General features: G+C 49.0%; 1 protein-coding gene across 1 annotated transcript; it reads right to left on the bottom strand.

Moving 5' to 3' along the window:
* Positions 1 to 1,935: 1,935 nt before the first annotated feature.
* Positions 1,936 to 18,481, bottom strand: Kif25 (kinesin family member 25). Its single transcript, XM_059272482.1, has 8 exons — positions 18,441 to 18,481; positions 17,763 to 17,837; positions 13,480 to 13,629; positions 6,045 to 6,221; positions 4,575 to 4,726; positions 3,278 to 3,448; positions 2,786 to 2,941; positions 1,936 to 2,187 (listed from the first exon to the last, which is right to left on the bottom strand). The coding sequence occupies exons 1-8, from the start codon at positions 18,479 to 18,481 to the stop codon at positions 1,997 to 1,999; spliced, it is 1,113 nt and encodes a 370-aa protein (XP_059128465.1). The 3' UTR covers positions 1,936 to 1,996.
* Positions 18,482 to 20,016: the final 1,535 nt, after the last annotated feature.

Here is a 20,016-nt window from a genome sequence, read left to right as displayed (position 1 = left end):
TTGTGCCATCCAACCGGGATGGCGGCTGAGGTATGACTCCCACAGGGGAGCTGTTTGAACTGAGAATTCTGTCCCCTGGGCAGTGTGGTATAGAGCAGATTGGGAATTGTGGATAGGAGAGGGCACCCAGGGCTGGCTCGGGCTCTTCCAAAGACCGGTGTGCCCCATTGGTACAAAGTGGGGTCAACTAGCCCTGACTGAGAGGCATACGATCTTCCATTAGAAAAATCTTTGAGAACAAAAACCGTAGTGTTAGTGGAGGTCTGTGCCAGTTGTAGGTGCCAGGCATGGGGCAGGGCAGGTTTCAGGACATGCCCCACACACACACACACACACGCATGCACGCAACCCACCACATTCAGGAACAAGAATTCAGATAGACAGTGACTACCGTGACACAAAGCTATCTCGGGGAATCAGGAAGCCTCAGTTTCCCCTTACCACATATGTCCCTGGAGAGTGAGAGCAGGGGTAGTTCCTCCCCTTCACTGGCATCCCTATCCCTCAAGTTCAGGTGAGGTCACCCTGATCCTCCATGTCCTTGCCTGGTCTCAAGCAGGCCACCTGGCCCTGGGGTTCCTAAGTGCCCTCAAGGAAGGAAAACAGCCTGTCTTTACCTTTATACTGCCGCTCACAGAGCTGGCTCCCGGCAGGAGCCCATGCTCGGCAGGGCCTACGTCTCTGGCTTTGCCAGTGTCTTCTTCACCACAGGGCACCCGTGGAACCGAGGTGCTCCAGACAGAGCTGGGTATGTGCTGGGTAGCATGGCTAAGGATGGAGAGTGACGGGTTCAGCTCTGTCACGGTGTGCCCTCCTCTGGACCTGGAAACGCATGTCCACCCTTCCTGCAGGAGCACGGCCTGCTGTTACAGCTGCTTTTCATTATGTTTGGGGCTCGAGCAGCGAGAGCCCAGCTGGGTCTTCCAGTCCTCAGGGAGAAGGCCTTGTGCTCAGTTGTCCCCTTGGCCCAGAGACTGTGGTTTTCAATACTCCCAGGAGCAGCGGAGGCCAGTTCAACTCATCCTTAGTGTGCGTGCGGCAGCTGGGGCTTCATGGAGGTCAGGGCCTGTGCCCCTGCGTCTTCACAGACAGGAAGGCAAGACCATTGGCTGACCCTGAGAAGCCACTTGGATCCCACAAGGATTCCTATTTCTGTCTTTCCGCTGGGCCTGTGGACAGACATGGGGAACTATGCCAAGTATCTCTGACCACCAGATTGTACAGAGCTGCAGACTGAGGTCGTGATCCTTAGGGAGCAGAGGGATGATTAAAGGCCAGGCTCTCTCCATGCCTCTACTCAAGAGGGTTCAACGAAGCAAGCAAGGAAAGGTGGGGGCTGAGGTAAAGTCCCCAGGCTCCTTCGTGTGTTCCTGTGTGGGGCCAGAAAGAGAAAGCCACCGTTCACAGTCCCTCTGGTCCCTAGTTCCCTAATGCAGAGTGGCTTGCCATAGTGGCTAGTCCCAGGAGCATACGTGGCCAGCGACAGCCACCCACCAGGAGTGTTTCTGCAGTGTTCACAGGGACTAGAGCACAAGAGCCTGCTGTTAGGTCCTGGTGCCCAGTGGGAAAAGGGGACAAGGACCTCTGGGTGGGGTGTGCAGATAATGGTGGCTGCTTGTGTGATGTGGACAACAGAGCAGACCAACACAGAAGTCTTGGCTCCCCTCCTCAGCAGGTAGAAGGCAGAACACTGTTCCACTTCTGAAGGGAGCACCATGTCAGTGTATTGTGGGGGCCTCAAAGCTTAGTCTCCTTTGGTGCTGGGATAGTTGCCCTGCCTGTCCCTTATCACCTTGGTTTTTTTTGAGCAACTGACTCTATGAGACCCCAGGTCAGAGATATTCATAGAGTGAAGGTGCTCCCCATCATTCTAGGTTCAGGGGATCTGGGGCGAGGCTCACTCCAGGCCCAGGGAGCAAACAGCCTCCTCGAGGCCAAGAGAACACTGTTTATTTCTGAAGCACGCACATCCTAAAGCAATGACAAGAAGCACATCTCAAAGAAGAGTTGGTGACCCCGCCAGGCCCAACCCTGGCTTCTGCATCTGGGAGCTGGGAGGTCTCCTTCTGGATGGTCGTCGCTCAACCTGCCGAGCTCCAGCCCCAAATTTTAGGGCCCGCAGAGTCTCTGCCATGTGCTTCTGCCCAGGGGACACACACAGAATCATCAGTAACTTTGCATCACCGCCTTTAAAAAAATTAAAGATGCCCGGTGTAAAGCATGAAAATGGCATTCCCCAGTGTTAAACAGCTACTGGAATGGAGAAAGCCTAACCACACTCCGAGCAGGGACCACGGGCATGGAGAAAGTCTGCCTGCACTTTGAGCAGGGATCACAACCTCCCAAACAAATGGGAAACGCCAGCACAGGCCCTGGGACTGGAAGCCACTGAAGGCCACTCATCCCTCAGTGGAGTCTATCTCCATAGCTTAGAGACCCAGCCATAGACTGCGCCTGCCCTAATGAAGAGAGTACAACAGTCCCCCTGAGGAACTGTGTAGCCTGGATGGAAGAGCATGAGGAAAACGTGCTATCCAGGCCCATCTGCAGCATAGCTAACGGATAGCATAAGCTGTAGTGACTGAAAGTCCTAAAGACACTAAGGACAGAACATGGCGGGCGGGGGGAGAGGGGCGCGGGGGGGGGGGGGGGCCTGGTGTCTGGCAGAGCCGTAACTTTGCCAAAGGTTGTGTGGCTTGGGCAAAGAGACAAGCCCGGGCTAGGATTGCTCCCTAAGGCTTGGCGCTCTGTCCCCTCTGATTTGGGGCCTCTCAGGAAGACAAACCGATGGCATCTTGGAGCAGGTGGGTGAGCTTGCTGTTCCGATATGGGATGTGGTCACAGTGCTCTGACAGGGCTCTGAGGACGTCTGCGAGGGCAGCCAGACTCCGGTTGATGAAGGAGGTCTCCTTCAGTGCCACACCGGTCACCCCAGACACTGCTGGAGAATATGAAAACAGCCACCTGTGAGCATGTGCTCAGGACAGGAACAAGGCAAGAAGAGATAGTTCTTGGGAGGTACCATGTAACCTGCCCAGTGTCTGGGAGAGGTACCACGGCCTGGCAGTCATTAAGATGAGTTCCTCATCTGGTTAACTGCTGATAGCAGTTCCTCTAGGTATAGACCACGGAGGGAATAGCTCAGCTTCTGGCCCATCGGAAGGTAACGGGTCTAACGTGGGCTATGGTGCCAGCTCACAGTTTACCCCACCACCACTGTGCTGCCCTTTGCTGACGCTGACATTCACCCCTGGGAAGATTTCTGGTCCCTGCTCACCTGCACACTCACTGCCGGCCAAGTCCACAAGCTGCAGCTTGGCCAGCACCTGCCCAGAACGGTCTGCAGAGTCCACTGGAACGGTGTGCAGAGACGAAGCCCGGGGAGAGGTAGTCCACCAGTTACCTGCTCCTGCTTTCTTCTGGAGGGAAGCCTGGCTGCACTGTGGGGCTGGAGCAAGGAGAATGCAAACAGAAAAGTCACCAGGGTCTGCCTAGCCTTACATCAGTATGAGAGCTGAAAGTTCACCCCTCAGACCTGACTTCTCATTCACTTGTAAATACAGACAGTTAAGGAGTAACAGTCCTCACCCCTCTGGGGGGACACAAAGCATGCTATACTAAGGATGGTGGAGCCAGTGCCTGCTCTGTCCCCCCAAAACTGAATAATGTTGTCGGAAAGTGCTGGTGGTGGTGTGAACTAAAACCTCAGACAGAACAGTTATCTGCCCTCTTGGGAACAAATCCCACTGTCCTTGCTCAGTAAGTTCTTGCCAGCTCTACAAAGGGGTCTCCATTTCAGATGTCCATCCGTCGTGCTGTGTGCTGTTCCCAAGCAAACCTCTTAGAAACATGTTTCAAGCTTCATCAAGCTGTCCTTGTTGTGCAAAACAGAAAACATTCTTTTGTCAAAAAAGAAGACAGAACCCGAGGTTGTCTCTCTACACAAAGGACGGTCTACTGCACAGTGTGTCAGGAGGGCTTGGCAGACATCTGGGGCTCATCAGGAGGCAGGTGCTGCCCAGGTCCTGTCGTAGTCAAGTCCTGGAGATGGCTGCGGCTAGTTGTAGCTGAGCTGTTAGTGAGGCTGAATAGACCATGCTGCCCTTCCCAGTCCCTTCCCTTGCAGAAGTCAAGCGTCACTGCGACAAGATGGAGCATTTCGGTCTACACTGGCCTTCCAGATGAGTGAGAACTAGCCTTCAGTGTGACCTGCCATGCCCAGGGCTCTGCACTCCTGCAGTATGAGGAGGAGGTTCAGAGCAGCAGCTGCCCAGCATGGCCTGTGAGGTCATGAACTGGCTGTCTTAACTGCTGGGGTGAATCTCATATGGTCAAACTCTGCATGGCTCAGGTGGCTGACCCCAAAGCTGCTGCCCTAGATGTTGCTGGCTTTTTACAATGTGGGCCTTGTCTTCATATGCACATGGGGATGTGCTAGACAACCTTGAACTCTGGATGACCAGTCCTCACTGCGAGGCTCACTTGGTCCTGAGAGACACCAAGAGAGACACTGTGGTGGTTTTCTGGGAATGACTTCTGTACCTTGAACTGACCGGGCACGAGTGTCAACTTACCGGTGCTGCCCACGGAGGAAGCTGTGGTCAGAGTTGCCGTGACAATCAAGTGAGACCTGGAAGAGTTCTTGTGAACCAGGGTGGGGTGCTGCACTCTGAGCTGTATCCCTCTGTGGATGAGCCCCACAAACTCCACAGCACTGGTGACGGCCCTGGCAGAGGACCACACAGGTCAGAGGACACCCCCAGGTTATGTGGGGAGGGAAAGCTGCCCTGAGCTCAGGTTAACCTAAACTTGCTCAGGTGACAGACAGCTCCCATGGGGACTAAGCATGCCAAGCTCAACAGAGAAGACTGGGGGGCCTAGAGAAATAGGCCTGTAATCACAAATACTCAGGAAGTACAGTAGGGAGATCACAAGTTCAAGGCTAGCCTGGTCTACAAAGTGAGTTCAAGGCCAGCTCGGACGACACTCTTTATCTAAAAAGGGAGGAAGGCCGAGGATATTAGTTCAATGGTAGCACACTCGTGTGAGACTCAAACTGCAGAGCTGACCTTTGACACCGCTCCCTGTTCACTCTGAAACACTCAGAGGCCCTGACCTAGCGCCTACTACTTTCTTAATGTGCTACATCCTTACGGCTCTGAGTTTTTATTCTGTGCAGTAAATCAAATCTGTGAAACCAAACTTAAGCTACACTCTTACCTTTCCAGTGTGGCAGGGGCGAATGAAGGCTTGCATTGAATTAGTGTTGACGGGGCCCATCAATAAAGAGCTGGTTCCTAGTACTTCCTACAAACACATCACAGCTAACTGTCTGCCTCCCTGTGGGCTCTTCCGGCACTGTACACAGCTTGGCAACCTTCCCTGCTGTGAACCCGAGGGTGGGCAACCTGACCCTCTTCCTCACAAGGGAGCCAGAGTCCTCTAGTCAGCTCTGCGCTGGCGAGGCAGGTGCATCTTGCATCCCATGGTGAGCAAGCCTGGCGCAGCTGCATGCACCTTGAAAAACGTGTAATGCTGAGAATATTTAGCAGATAAGATGGTTCTCACTTTTCCAAAATGATTCATTATGGCATCCTGTAAAATACTGCTATTTCCAAGTGTAAATAACCACACTTGTCCTTGACTGAGTGTGGTGTGTGTGATTAGATATAGAACTCAGGGTCAGTACATGCTACCATTGAGCTCCCCCATCCCTTTTTAATCTTTATTTTTAAAACAGCTTTATTAAGATATCTTTGACATATAAAGCCTATATATGTTGGAGGTATTGCATCTTGATGCTTTTTCTCTGGTAGACATATAGATTGTGAGACACTCACAGCATTCCAGCTGGTTAAGATCCCTGCTGCCTCTGCAGAGTTAGCCTTGTAATATACTGAATCTGTGCGGCACACACGAAGCACACTCCATGCCCCGCTTCATAGGTTGGTAGCACTGGCTCCATTCCACACACGGCTGGGAGTGGACTGCTGTAAGGTTAAGCGCCTATCTTAGGCGGGTACTGGGTCCCATGAGCAACTCACCTGCAGGTCAGCTTGGGTACCTCTGAACGTCCCTCCTGGCTTGTCACCGTCTGGCTCTTAGACCCAGACATCGCTGTAGAACTGTCTTTGGCCAGAAGGTCAAAAATGTTGTTATTATAAATTTCCACGATGGAGACACCAACCTTGGGACTTCTTGAAGGGTTTTCTGAAATGAGCCTGGGAGAAGCACAAGAATTAAGGTGTCAAGGAAATTCAGTGGCCTCTCACAGAAAGCATTGTAAGAACGGGCTCTTGAAACTGGGCGGTGGTGGTGCATGCCTTTAATCCCAGCACTTGGGAGGCAGAGCCGGGTAGATCTCTGTGAGTTTGAGGCCAGCCTGGTCTACAGAGTGAGTTCCAGGACAGGGACCAAAGCTACAGAGAGAAACCCTGTCTCAGAAAACAAAACAAAACAAACAAAAAAAGGCACTTGAGGGCAGACGGTTGTAGCCCCAGGAAACACAAGGCATGACCTATAAAAAAAAAAAAAAACGGGGAGACTCCACTAGCAGCAGCGTCACTAGGGAGAGCAAACCTAGAATCCTGTGGGTGAAGGCTGTCTTGAGAACAAAGCTACCACATAGGCGCTGTCTGTCACCAGCTACCATAGGAACAGGTGCCCTAGACATTCAGCACCCACTACATGAAGTGTCATGAAGAGCACAGCTTAGGCCCAGAAGCCTACCTGTCCTTTGTCACTCACAGATGTCCCCAGCAGCTGCAGGCCGTAGCTTCTGAACAGCTTGCCCACCCAAGGTTAGTTGATTTTAAGGCCTATTTGGTGAGGGGAAGACTGGACCATGGCTCCTCCCTTGTAACCATTCCTTCCACTTAGGTCTCTGACATATGCCTTCCAGAGGCTGCCTATGAACCACCTCAGGCTCACAGAAAGCAACCTCGTGTCTTACAGATAAAACAACAAAACCCAACGCTGCAGAAGTGGCCGCCAACACCCACCTTTCTCCTTCCCTCCTGTGTCTCCCAGCTCCCACTTGAGGCTGTGACGGAATCTCAGGAACTGAGACCAGACACCCTGTTGTTAGTCTTTGGGGGAATCCTGGCTGCCCTGACACCTCAACAGTGAGGCCAACTGGCCATGACAACAGCATCTTCTCAGGCAGCTGTTCTGAGAACGGGATGAAGTCTGAAGCGGCAGACACTACTTGAGGGATCGTCCAGAGGGATGTGTCAGGTAAACAGCTACCTGAGACTTCCGTCAGAGTTATGCACCAAGTGAGGAATTGGTGCCTGTCTCGGTTGTTTTATCTCCAATCTGTTCTCACAGTTGTCTTCGCGTAAGCAATTAAAAAAATAAAAATAGCAGATGAACAGAAAAGGAAAATTCTCAGGTAAAGATGATGGGCAAAGCCACAGCCAAGGCTCCTCCTCGGCACTGGTGACGGCAGAGATCTCCAAACTGCTTATCTGGCAGTAACAACAAGCTCTGGTAAGGCAGGGCTGTCGTGCCCCTTCCCTACACAGGCATGGCTTCCACAGAGCATGGCCTCACCTTTGGCCCAGTCCTTCCTCAGATGGTGTCTCTGAATGTCAAAAAACACAACTCAGAAAATAATACCCAGGAGTTAATTCAAAGACTTTCCCAAACACTGCACAACTTGTTGGCTAAAGTCTACCGGCCGACAGAAAGTACAGTCGTAAGTACAGTCGTAACTACAGTCGAAAGTACAGTCGGAAGCCTTAGCGGTCAAGTGACAAAGCATTTGGACGGTGAGCTGTGTGTGTCCTGTCTCCAACAATGCGGGCACTGTGATGAAGTTTCCGAGGGTACCAAGTCTAGGTGGGCAGAGGGGAGCAGTGGTTGGGAGTAGAGGCCCCTCTCTCTTAACCTCCTTAATCACTTTGATTTGTCACCTCAGTCCCATACATATCCTGCTAGGCCACACTGGTCTCTCCATTCTGGGCTTAGTTTTAACGGTAGAAAATTTACCACACACATCTATGTATTTCTGTGCTCCTGATCAATGCTTGGCATGTAGGGAAATACAGTATGTTTTTGTTGATAAAGATGACAAGGGAAATTAATCCAGAAGGATCAGTACCAACATCCAGAGTTAGAAGGGAGGGAGAAGGATGTAGAATAGAAAGGTACCTCATACGCGCGCGCACACACACACACACACACACACACACACACACACACAGAGAGAGAGAGAGAGAGAGAGAGAGAGAGAGAGAGAGAGAGAGAGAGAGAGAGAGAGAGAGAGAGAGATTCTCTGACATCCAGGCCTGATGTTACAGTTCCATGTGTGGGTAGAAGAACTGATAGCTTCCCAGCCTGTGTTTGTGGAAGTCACTCACACATGCCCTGACCCTGTTGCTCTCAAAGTCTGGTCTAGAGTGAATAGGAAATAAAGAGGAGAACCTTCTCCACACTTCAACTATGATTGTCCTTGAGAATGAAGGAAGTGTGGCAAGGAGCGCCAGGTCCCAACTCTGTCAGGTTCATTCGGACCCAGTACGTCACTGTCCCCATGGAAGACCTCAGATACAGCCAGATGCAAGTTCATGTTGGGCTAGAATGTCCCCCAGAGACTCATGTGTTTGAACAGTTAGTCCTTAGCTGATAGGGCTGTTTGGGAGGGTATGGCCTGTTTGGCAGATGTAGGCTAACAGGGGTAGACCTTGAGAATTATAGCACAGCCCTGCTCTGGCCTGGGCTCCCTGCTTCCTGATGGATGCCATGTGAAGAAGTCACATTACCAGCTCTTGTCCCAGCCACCAATCTTGCCCCACCCTCACGGACTAAACCCTCTGGACCATGACCCCAAATAAGTCCTCCTTCCTTTAACTTGTCTCTGGCAATCTGTCACAGTGTTGAGAATGTAGCTAACATACACCCACCAGGAATGAGGAACCTCAAACATAGGTCAGTAATGTGGTCCACTGTGAGGTGAAGCAGGTGATCTAATTTCTAGACAGTTCCCTGAGTTTTCTAACAGCCAGCAGGTCTTTCCAGCTCCTGGGGTCCAAAGCCTTGGGATACTTCTGGGCTTCTATGATGTCCTGATCACAAACTAGTTTGTGAGTAGAAATGTGATCCACTGCATGTAAATGCTTCTTAACATGCAAGGTGAGGCTGAATGACTGACTCCTTAAAGCAAGCACATGCTTCATGGAAATATGATAAAGTAAAACTCAGAATGTTTTGAAGACAGGTTTCTCCATCTACGAAGATTTTGTTTCAGAACACTATTGCAGATGAGAGGCAAGCCATCGGGGGCAGAGCTTGCCTGTCAGGGAAACTCACTGCTGGCTGTGCAGACGGGGAGCCTCCAGCAGCCGAGAGCATCTGCAGCTCCAGGGTCAGCACGGGTAGAGGCCTGGGTTCCTCAACCCTCGGTCACTAAGGTCAGTCATCTGAGTGAGCTTGAGACAGATCCCTTGTCAGTCAAGCTGCTCTTGTGCTAACTCTAGCTGGCCCCGCTGGGAAGAGGAAGATGCCTCCAGCAGATGTCCCACACCAAGCAATCCACGTGCACTGTTTCTACATGTAGGGAAGTGTCTGGCTGTGACAACCCCTGGAAAAGGGTGCCCTCAAGTTCTGGTATTGTTCAATAAGTTAAAAGCATGGCTCCCTGTGGATGTGGGTGCCATGTTCTGAGGGGCCACCTCTCACCCTCAAAGCTACATGTCTCTGAGATTTGCAGAGTGCCTGCCCCTGCAGCACAGTGACCCAGGCTGGCATGTCTCCTGGAAATAACAGTCATGAACCAGTGGAAATTTAGCAAGGATTTTGCAACATTTTTTCCAGAAGCAGTTAGTACATGCAAATTGATAAACACATCTGTTCATGTGCACAAATATTTAATGAATGATGGTTTGAAGAGGCGGAGGTGGGAGTTCTTACGTCATTGTCTGGCTCTGGTGTTCAGGATATGAAAGGGCAACACAAGAGGAATCCTAGAGACAGAACTACTCACAGGGGTAGGAGCCTGACCTCGATGCTCTGTGGGGTTGCTGTCTGCAGGGTGCGACCCCTAGGAGCCAGTAGTCCCACTAGAGACGTGCAATGTCCCCCCTCAGGTCTACATAGACAGAGAGGTGGGCAGCTAGGAAAGTGGCCTCCCAAAGGGGCTCTAGTGACAGCCACAGGGACAGGTCACAAGGACCTGTCTTCTGTTGCTAGAGAATTTCTCTCCAGCTCCCACCACCAAGTCCCGCCAGTCTCAGAGCCCACTTATAAAATAAACACACAGACTCTTACATTATTTAAACTGCTTGGCCATTAGCTCAGGCCTGTTATTGTCTAGCTCTTACTCTTATATTTAGCCCATTTCTATTAAACTTTACTTTGCCACATGGCTCATGGCTTACTGGTACCTTACATCTTCCTTGTCCTGATGGCGGCTGGCAGTGTCTCCCTCTCAGCCTTCCACTTCCCTGAATTCTTTTCCTTGTCCCGCCTATACTTCCTGCCTAGCCAATGGCCAATCAGTGATTTATTTACTGACCAATCAGCAACACACTTGACATACAGACCATCCCACAGCACTTCCCCTTTTCTTTTCTTAAAAAGGAAGGTTTTAACTTTAACATAGTAAAATTACATATAACAAAACAATTATCAAGCAAGAATTACAGTTACAATATTAAAGAAGAGATCCTATCTATCTTATATTTGTAAGTTTAAGGTTTTATATCTAACTTATCTTTTATTATAACTAAGGAAAATTGTAAGTATCTAGTCTTTAACCACATCAAAGACCTCAGAAGGATATACTACTACCTGAGAAATGGAGAAGGATATAAGCAACTTTTAGGAGTCTTGTAGGGTAGACAGAGACAGCTGGCAGCCTGGACAGTCATTCAAAGTTCTCTTGTAAAGTTGGGGCATCTGTCTTCAGCCCACAGGCCTAGAGTCTCTTATTCACTTTTCTCTGTGTCCTGTAGAATGTCTGGCAGTTTTCTCTGCAAAGCAGGAACCTGAAGGACCATTTTGTCAAGCAAAGTTCAGTGGTCACCTTTGTATGGGTCCTGCATGTCCAGTTGATCAGGCAGTCCAGGCAAGAACAGTTTCTTGCCCAAATGGCTATTTTTGTCAAGGTGAAGATAAACTCCATATGGAGTGTCTTCGATGCCCATCCTCCTCTGTGAAGTAAATCGGTACTGTCAGGAGCAGACATGTCTCACTGTCCAAAAAGTCTAAATTTTTAAAACATTTTAAATGCCATATTCTGTAGGTCTTTGAAGTGTTTGAAGACTACCTATCTATCTGAAATATATCTATGTATACCTAGAAGACTTAACTAACATGGCTACAAATATTATCATAGATGACTAACTATTAATCTATTTTTTAATTATCCATTACAATTTTAAATGAGTTACATAAACATAATACCTCAAACAAGAATAGAAATATATATACAGTATAACAAAATTAAGTTTAAATTTGTATCAATAAACTAAAATCTATAGCAATGTAAAACATTTTAAACAAGTTGTTACTCTTTAAAAGTAGGTTCAATAATCTACCCTTTCATTCTATCATATCTAAACTATCCCCCTTTTTGTTTTAGAAAGAGATTGTATTTATAATCAACCTGATTTAAATAAAAATATTGGTTTTTCTCTGTCCCACACCAGAGGGCTCTTCTGATTTGGGACACAAGAATCTCTTAACCATTTTTTTTTTTTGAGCAATATGTCTGGGTTTAGAGGGGGAGTGAGCCAATTCCATCTCTAAAGCCAGCTTGGTATATTTGGGAATTTGGGCGTAGCTTCTCTTACTACTTCCTGCTGGAGGGGGGCGCTGTATTTTATGGGGACACAAAGAAAATTTTAGGATCATGGAGTAGTCCATGAGGCTGTATATCTGAGCCAGTTGCCTTGAAACCATTCTGAATGTTGAATCATCTGGGCCATGGTGTCACTGGAGACCTTTCAGGGGGTCTGGGCTGGTCAAACCTGATGTATCTTAATCTGGAACAAATCCATAGTCTCTGGCTTTCTGTGGAAACAAGAGCAGAGACTCTTTTCCAAAGCAACATATCCTTATATCCAAATTTTGAAGTCAAGGTACCTTTAAAATATACATTTTGGCATAACTCAACAGCTTTTACAATCAAATGTTTTTCTGCAGTTACGAATATCAAAGAGAACATAATCCAGATTCTTTGTGTGGTAGCCATCTTTACGTGGCTTATTTTTTTATATTAGCGTGAGCCTATTGCTTTAAACTGCAGCCTTCTAAGCCTGAAATGGCACTGGCGCTGTGGCTGCTGGTTCCGCCCACTTCAGCTTCCCAACATGGCGGTAGTCCGTTTTCCGCCAGCTCTGGGAGCCATCAACTCTCAGAAACAGTGGGTCTATGCTTCTATCAAAGCAGCGTGTAGCGCAGAAACCTCTTTTTTGTTTTGTTTTGTTTTGTTTTGTTTTGTGCTAGCAAAGGCTAAATTCACCACATAGCTTAATGTGCCATTCGCAGAGGCCTCATTCCCGCCATACGGCGGCAGGTCGAGCACGCACGCTAGGAACCCGCCAGTAGCTCAAACCAGCAGCTGCCGCTCATTTGAGAGAGACAATTAGGAAGCTGTTTTTAGCTCCGTTTTAGAATCTTTTTACTCAGGTGTTAGGTGGAAACTCTTGCCAACACGTTGGGCGCCATTTGTTGCTAGAGAATTTCTCTCCAGCTCCCACCACCAAGTCCCGCCAGTCTCAGAGCCCACTTATAAAATAAACACACAGACTCTTACATTATTTAAACTGCTTGGCCATTAGCTCAGGCCTGTTATTGTCTAGCTCTTACTCTTATATTTAGCCCATTTCTATTAAACTTTACTTTGCCACATGGCTCATGGCTTACTGGTACCTTACATCTTCCTTGTCCTGATGGCGGCTGGCAGTGTCTCCCTCTCAGCCTTCCACTTCCCTGAATTCTTTTCCTTGTCCCGCCTATACTTCCTGCCTAGCCAATGGCCAATCAGTGATTTATTTACTGACCAATCAGCAACACACTTGACATACAGACCATCCCACAGCAGTCTTCCTTCTCGGATAACTTTTGTTGGTAAAATGATTAGCAGTAGCAGCAGGTATCCTCTGGGGATGTGCTAATGGAACAGGGGGCCCTCTGATGGGCCAAATATACAGGAACCTCTACCATAGCTGAAGCACAGGCTCCCTAGGCCCTTCCTCCTGAAACACAACCCTATCTACCCCCTCTACTCTGAACTGTCTTACTCAGAGCTCGCTCAGGAACGTCTATCCTAACGATAGACTTCCCGTGTAAACCCATGGTGAGAAGGTGCAGCCTATGTGTCCAGAACACCCAGAAGCGAGGAGCTGCTGCTAGGGTTGGTTGAATGGCCTCTGACAGGGGCACCAGCTCTGTCCATCTTCCAGCCCAGGCTTGTTCTCTCAGGGCTCACTCAGTACCCACCAGTCTGCCCTGAATCTTCACCACAGGGTTTACCTGAAGAGTTCCTCAGCTGCTCTGGGGATGATCCCCAAGTCTTCACGAGCATCTGACAGCAGTGCAGAGTCACCTTCTGAGTGGGGCCCCAACATGGTGTAGCTTTTCCCACTTCCGGTCTGTCCATATGCCATAATGCACACATTGTACCTGAAATTCAAAAACCTATTTAGCACAGCAAAATATAAATGGAGTCTGAGGCCATTGACTCTGGAGGTTTTTACCTGGACACAAATGTTGCCACCTTGTATAACCTCTCATTTTTTTTTAATTTATTTATTTTTATTTTATGTGCATTGGTGTTCTGCCTGCATACATGTCTGTGTGAGGGTGTCAGATCCTGTAGTTACAAACAGTTGTGAGCTGCCATGTGGGTGCTGGGAATTGAACTCATGACCTCTGGAAGAGCAGTCAATGCTCTTAACCGCTGAGCCATCTCTCCAGTCCCCTATAACCTCTCATTAAGCGAAGCTTACCCAACATACCCCGCAGCAGGTCCTGACTTGACCTCAGATGGCCTTTGCCAGGGCCCACTACTTCGCCCCTCTGCCAGCCTGTGGGTTACTGTCAGTGGTCACCTTGTTAATGTTCGATGTGGTTGTAGAGTCGCCTTATATAAACTCATTTTCCGAATCAGGCTTGTCAGACCTGACTGATGGAAAGCCTGAATGGTACGGTTTCCTTTGAAGGTGTGCACCACAGATCCAGCATTGATGCCTACGGTTATTCTCATAACAGCCACTTTTTAAAATATTTTTCTCTTTCACATATTTTATTTATTTACTTTGTGTATTGTGTGTGGGGGGTGTTGCTACACAGCTTGTGTGTCACAGCACACACGTGGAGGTCAGGGGACACCATGTGGAAGTTGGTTCTCTCCTTCCACCGTGTGGGTTCTAGGGAGTCAAACTTAGACTGTCAGAATTGTCAGCAAGCATCCTTACCAACTGAATCATCTCACCAGCCCATGAGTCACTTTTAAAATATAACTCGCCATCCAAATGTCTGTGGCTTCTTATTCCCAGTGGGTACTTGGGTACTGAGGGCCATGTGATGGGCAGCACATGCTCCCTTGGTCCTGTAATTTGCTGTTCCCTGAAAACAGTTTACTTCACACAAGCCCAGAGTTATTGATGATTCCTATTTTTTGTTTCTAGGCATTTTATTTTAAACTAAAACATCAACAAGAGGAGTGGAAACATTTAAAGGAGTATTTATAATTGTTTATGAATTAAAATTATATCTAAGCTTTCAGGTTTTCTTGGCTGTAAGGAAGCGGGCCTCCTGGTCCTTCTGCCCAATGCATACTGCAGACATTCCCAATGGCCTCTTGGAATCACCTGAAGATGTTCAACAGCCCATGGACTTCTCACCTAGGCAATTCTGACTTAATTACCTCAATTCAGACTTATCTGTTTGGCCCTGCAAGTTAAACAAGTCAGGGCCCCTCGCTGATGAACAGTTTTGTGAAAGTGTTCCGGAAGTTGGGTATCTGTGTCACGCCTGCAGCCACAGAGAGAAAGCAGAAGCCCTGCCTCCAAGCTTATCACTCCAGGCTCAGGGACCCCGAGGAGGAGGACAGAGCAGGTCGGGTCTCTAAGCCAGCAGGTGCTCTCCTTCTAGAGAGGTGAAGACTCAGGACAGATCACACCCCACACCTCTGCCACCCTGCTGACACCGTCCCAGGCGCTTGTCCCAAGTGTGGTGCCTTTGACTGCCACCCACAGTCAGGCTCCTCGCGGGGCTGAGTCACGAGACATGTGGAGGTGAAGGAAGCGCGGCCCTTGAAAGGATGCCGTGTGCTGGGCTCGAGATGGAAAAGCAAGTCTGGTGGGTGGTCTAGCCACGATGTCCACTCCACTTAGTTAACGGAGGAGGGAGGGCTGACCAGAACCTCACTGTCATTTCTGGTGGACAGATGTAAAAACAGAGCTGAAGCAGGAAACGCACCCCAGATGAAAGGAAGGTTGGCCCATAGACAAGTGGCAGTGGAGAAGATGTGGGTGTCCCACCGCAGACCTCCCTCTGCAGACTGCCAGGCCTCTGGCCACACAGCACAGTGTAGTGACAGCAGCTCCTGCTTTGCTAGGAAAGTCTTGGGGAAGTTTTGGTGAGACTTCTCTACAAAACTCAGTTTCTCAAAATGCCCTCAAGTTCAAAGTCTTGGCCTCGAGTGTCGTGATGCAGTCTCTGCCCGCCGCCAGCAGCGGCGGCGGCGGTGGCGGCGGCGGCGGCTCTGACGCCTGCCGGAACCAGCGGCCATGCTTCCCAAGACCAGAAGAGTGGTTCTCAAAGAAGAGAGCTCCCCAGTCAGGTGCTGTTGTTCTCAACTGTCTTTAAAGTGGTTAAGAATTTTAAATTTAAAAATTTAAAAAGAACCTGGGTGGAACGTTCTGCAGATGCCTCTTAGGTCCATGATGTCATTTAACCTTTTTTTTTTTTTTTTTTTTTGGTCTGGATGACCTGTCCACTGATAAAAGTGAGTTACTGAAGTCACCTACTATTTCTGTGTTGGGGTTAATCTGAGAGTCTATGCTTAACAGTGTTTGAAGTATTTGTATGAAGTTGGGTACAACCAAGTTTGGTGTGTATGGTTAGTACTGTAATGTCATCTTGGTGGACATTACATAGTGACCTTGATTTTTTCTGATTAATTTTGGCTTCTAATTGTCAGGTATTAGAATAGCAACACTTAGCCAGATGGTGGTGGTGCATTTAATCCCAGCACTCAGGAGGCAGAGGCAGAGGCAGGCAGATCTCTGAGTTCAAGGCCAGCCTGGTCTACAGAGGGAGTTACAGGACAGCCAAGGCTACACGGAGAAACCCTTCCTTGAAAAACCAAAGGAAAAGAACACTTGCTTATTTCCTTGTCCTATTAGTTTGGAATACTCTTTTCCATTCTTTTACTCAAGGGTGCTGTCTATCCGTGAAGGTGAGGTTTATTTCTGTAGACAACAACAACAACAACATGGCTCCTGTTTTCTAATACAGTAAGCTAGCTTGCATTTCTTTTGGATGAGGAATTGAAGTTATTACTATCCGAGGCCACTATTAAAAGACGTGTGTTAATTATGGCCCTTCGATTGTGTGGTGTTTGTCTTCTTAGGCCTACTTTCCTAACAACTGTGCATTTGTTTGCTCTTCTTGTGGAGCCTCCTGGGTGTGCTCATCTTCCCATTTGGCAGTAGGTTCTCCTTCCAGGATTCTCTGTAGGATTGGCTTGGTGGTCATGAATTCCTTTAACCTGTTTTTGTTGTGGAGTGTTTTTCTTTCTCCTTCAATTATGACAGACAGTTTTGCAGGGCACAGTAAGTAGTCTGGGCTGGCATTTGCGGTCTCTTAGAACTTGAAATACATCGTTCCAAAGCCTCATGGCTTTTAAAGTTTCTATTGAGAAGTCAGCCGTCACACTCAGCCTTAAACAGGACATGTATACCACCCCCTCTAAGGCGCAGGGGACACCCTAGAGAGAAGACAGAAAGAATGGAGGTGCTTGAGGATGGGGGCAGGGCTGTGAGCCGCTCTCTTCTGAGCATGACACAGCCATCGCAATCATGTAGTCACAGAAGCTGCAGTTGCCTACACCAGGCCTACACAAGCCTGTGCCTTTTAACCAGCAGCCGGCAGGCGGGGAGGCTCACTGGGCCCCACCCTCTCTGCTGAACTGTTGGCTACTAGTGGATTCAGGGGGGGCTGAGTCCTTGTCTCCAGCTATGGTCCCAATGCCGAGCCCACCAGCTCCACTGGCTAGTTCTAAACCTACTGTCACATAGATGGTCCTGGTTAAACTCGGTGGATCACAGCAAAAGAACATAACCATGAGACCAAGACTTAGGGAAGCAGGTGCCAACAGAGGAAGATAAGGGACAGTAAGGGGCAAGGGGGTGCGTGTGTGTGTGTGTGTGTGTGTGTGTGTGTGTGTGTACACGTGCGTGTGCCTGTGTGAAACTGTCAAGTTTAATTAGTAAAAACAAGAGAAGACAAATCTGGACAGTTCTAAGGAGACCCATGTGGTGGAGAAAGCAGCCCCTCCAGGCTGACAGTGAACTTGGTGGGATGCAGCACGGCTCGGAGCCCAGGAGCTCATCTATGCTAGTCCTCCATCACTCTGCTCTGCTCCAGGAGAGACGGTCTCCACTGACAGACACTGAGCCATGCCGGGGCAACACCAGCTCTCCTGTGACTCCCTTAGCCCTGAAGTTCCAGTCGTCCTATGGCTGGAATGAGAGGCCCTGATATTCAAATGGAACTCTGGCACTGGCCTTGGAAGTATCTGAACTCACCCATCCAAAAGGGATATGAGGAGGGGACGTATATCTCCAAACACCGTTGCCTGAGATTCTGCTGGGCCATACACTCTGGGAATAAAGAGAGTGTCACATTAGTTTAAGCGGCAGAGAACTACGGCTGTGTAAAACACAGAAACCTGGGGAGAATAAGTCCTACAACTTCCCATACAGAACACTGACAGACAAGAGTCGTATGAGAGCTTACTGTCTACTGCTTTTCAAGCTGGCGGGGGTTAAGGGAGAGCAAAGGCAAGCTGTTCACACTGTATTTGATTGTAAGGAGAGCAGGGGTGTGGGAGGAGGGCAAACTCTTGGAAACAGGTCTTTAGTGGCTTGGACTCTTCTATCCTGTGCCCTTGCCTTGTGACTGGGAGGACTGCTAGGGTCCATGACAGCTCTGTGGGAGCTCTGCTGGTCCTGTTCCCTCTAGAACAGTGATTCTTAACCTGTGAGTCACGATCCCTTGGCTTTCAAATGGTCTTTTCACAGGGGTCGCCTAAGATCATCAGAAAATGCAGATATTTGCATTATGGTTCATAACAGTAACAAAATTACAGTTATGGAGTGGCGACAAAAATAGTGTGATGGTTGGAGGTCACCACAACACGAGGCCCTTCGTTGAAGGGTTGCAGTGTGAGGAAGGTTGACTGGTGACTCCATCTTCTTACTCACTTGCTGGCTGGTCCTGAGTGGCAGGCTGGGAGAACCTGCATATCTCTAGCTAATGGGGGAAGAAGAGTCCTCAGCGGGGCAGTAAGCAGAACCTAAGCACTTGGGTCCCATCTGTCGTGTCTTGCCTGGGAGATGCCATTACACTGAGCAGTGGAAGCCTCTGATACAAAGCCCCACAGTGAGTCACTGTCACATCCTGACAAAACACTTGCTACCAAAACTGGATGACCAGGGTGAGATTTTTCACCCAGAACATTAAATTGCGGCTCATCTGTGAACACCGACACGGGAACTGGGAGACGAACCCCACATCTTCCTAGGCCCTACTGAGTTGGTATATGTGGACACTGAACCCACCTCTACACTTCTCCTTGAGACATTCTCACCTTTCAAAACTGTATGTCTTCTCAGTGGGAGGGCGGCCAGGAAGAGCACACCTCACCAGGACGGTTTCCTAATAGAGGACAAAGCAGGAGGGCAGACTCGGGCAGGCCCGCATTAGTCACACAGGGCCAAGGCTAGAGAGTGGAGCCCCAGGCGGCTCCCGCTGCCGCTGCTTGTCTTTGTCGGCAGCTTTCCCTGGAACACACAGCTCGCTCTGGTGACAGATTGTGCTTGGCTGCTCAGGGACAGGGCTATGTAAGGAAGACCGCAGCCAGATGGCCCTCAGGAAGTGGCAGTTGATACCTGGCCCTTCAGAGATGGGGTCTGCTGATCCCTGACAGGAGAGCAAAGCTGTACCTGTGAGGTCCCAGGAGCCCGTCCTGCTGAGGGTATGGACGTTTCAGACGAGGCCCAGGTCCCCACGAGGCTAGGCAGTCACATTACAGGACCACACCTGGTAGAGGTGAACTGCCTAGCTTTAAGCCTCACCCACTTTAGATCTTTTTGAAGGGAGGGGGTTTAAGAGACCGTCTGTGTAACCCGAGCTGGTCCCAAACCTCTGGCAATCTTCCTGCCTTTGCCTCCTCAGACCTCACTGAGCTGTCTCTTCACTTACAGCCTAGGAAGAGATGGTTACGGAATAATGTATAAAAGGAAAAGGTCGGCATACAAGACTGACTGACCCGAGTTCAATCCCTGGGTCCCGCATGAAGGTGGAAAGAGAAAACTATGCAGAGTTGTGTAAACACGCATACTACCCACAAAAACAAAGCTCTTAAAGGAAAAATACATATCATATATGGAGACATTATATATATATATATATATATATATATATATATATATATATATATATATATATATGTCTATATCCATGTGAAAAGTCATGCTTGTTTCAGGAGCAGAGCTGCAAGCTACAGGACCTACAGCTCTTCTCTCTAGGCGGTCATGTGTCATTATCTACTGCTAAATGCTCCAAGAAGAGCTGGAATACAGTGTGTTCCATCCAGTCACCGATGGCTCCCCAACCCCACCCCCCTCCACCACACACACACACACACACACACACACACACACACACACACACACACTGCTTATCATCTATTTCTGAGGCATGTTTTGCGATCTGGGACTTGAGCCCAGGGACTCACACATGTTAGGCAAGCAGAGACACATAAGGCCCATTCTCTCT

The sequence above is a fragment of the Peromyscus eremicus genome, chromosome 8b, assembly GCF_949786415.1.
Source record: "Peromyscus eremicus chromosome 8b, PerEre_H2_v1, whole genome shotgun sequence".
Lineage (NCBI taxonomy): Eukaryota > Metazoa > Chordata > Mammalia > Rodentia > Cricetidae > Peromyscus > Peromyscus eremicus.
The sequence above is the reverse complement of the archived record's forward strand: the minus strand, read 5'-3'. Positions and strand labels throughout refer to the sequence as shown.

Bases quoted from the DNA above. Each gene is read 5' to 3' on its own strand.
- Kif25 (XM_059272482.1), bottom strand. From the start codon at position 18,481: ATGCAGGTTCTCCCAGCCTGCCACTCAGGACCAGCCAGCAA. The intron at 4,727-6,044 runs GTGAGTTGCTCA...GTCCTCTGCCAG, and splicing joins GTACCCAAGCTGACCTGCAG to GGCCGTCACCAGTGCTGTGG. The intron at 2,188-2,785 runs GTTTGTCTTCCT...ATTTTTTTAAAG, and splicing joins CCTGCTCCAAGATGCCATCG to GCGGTGATGCAAAGTTACTG.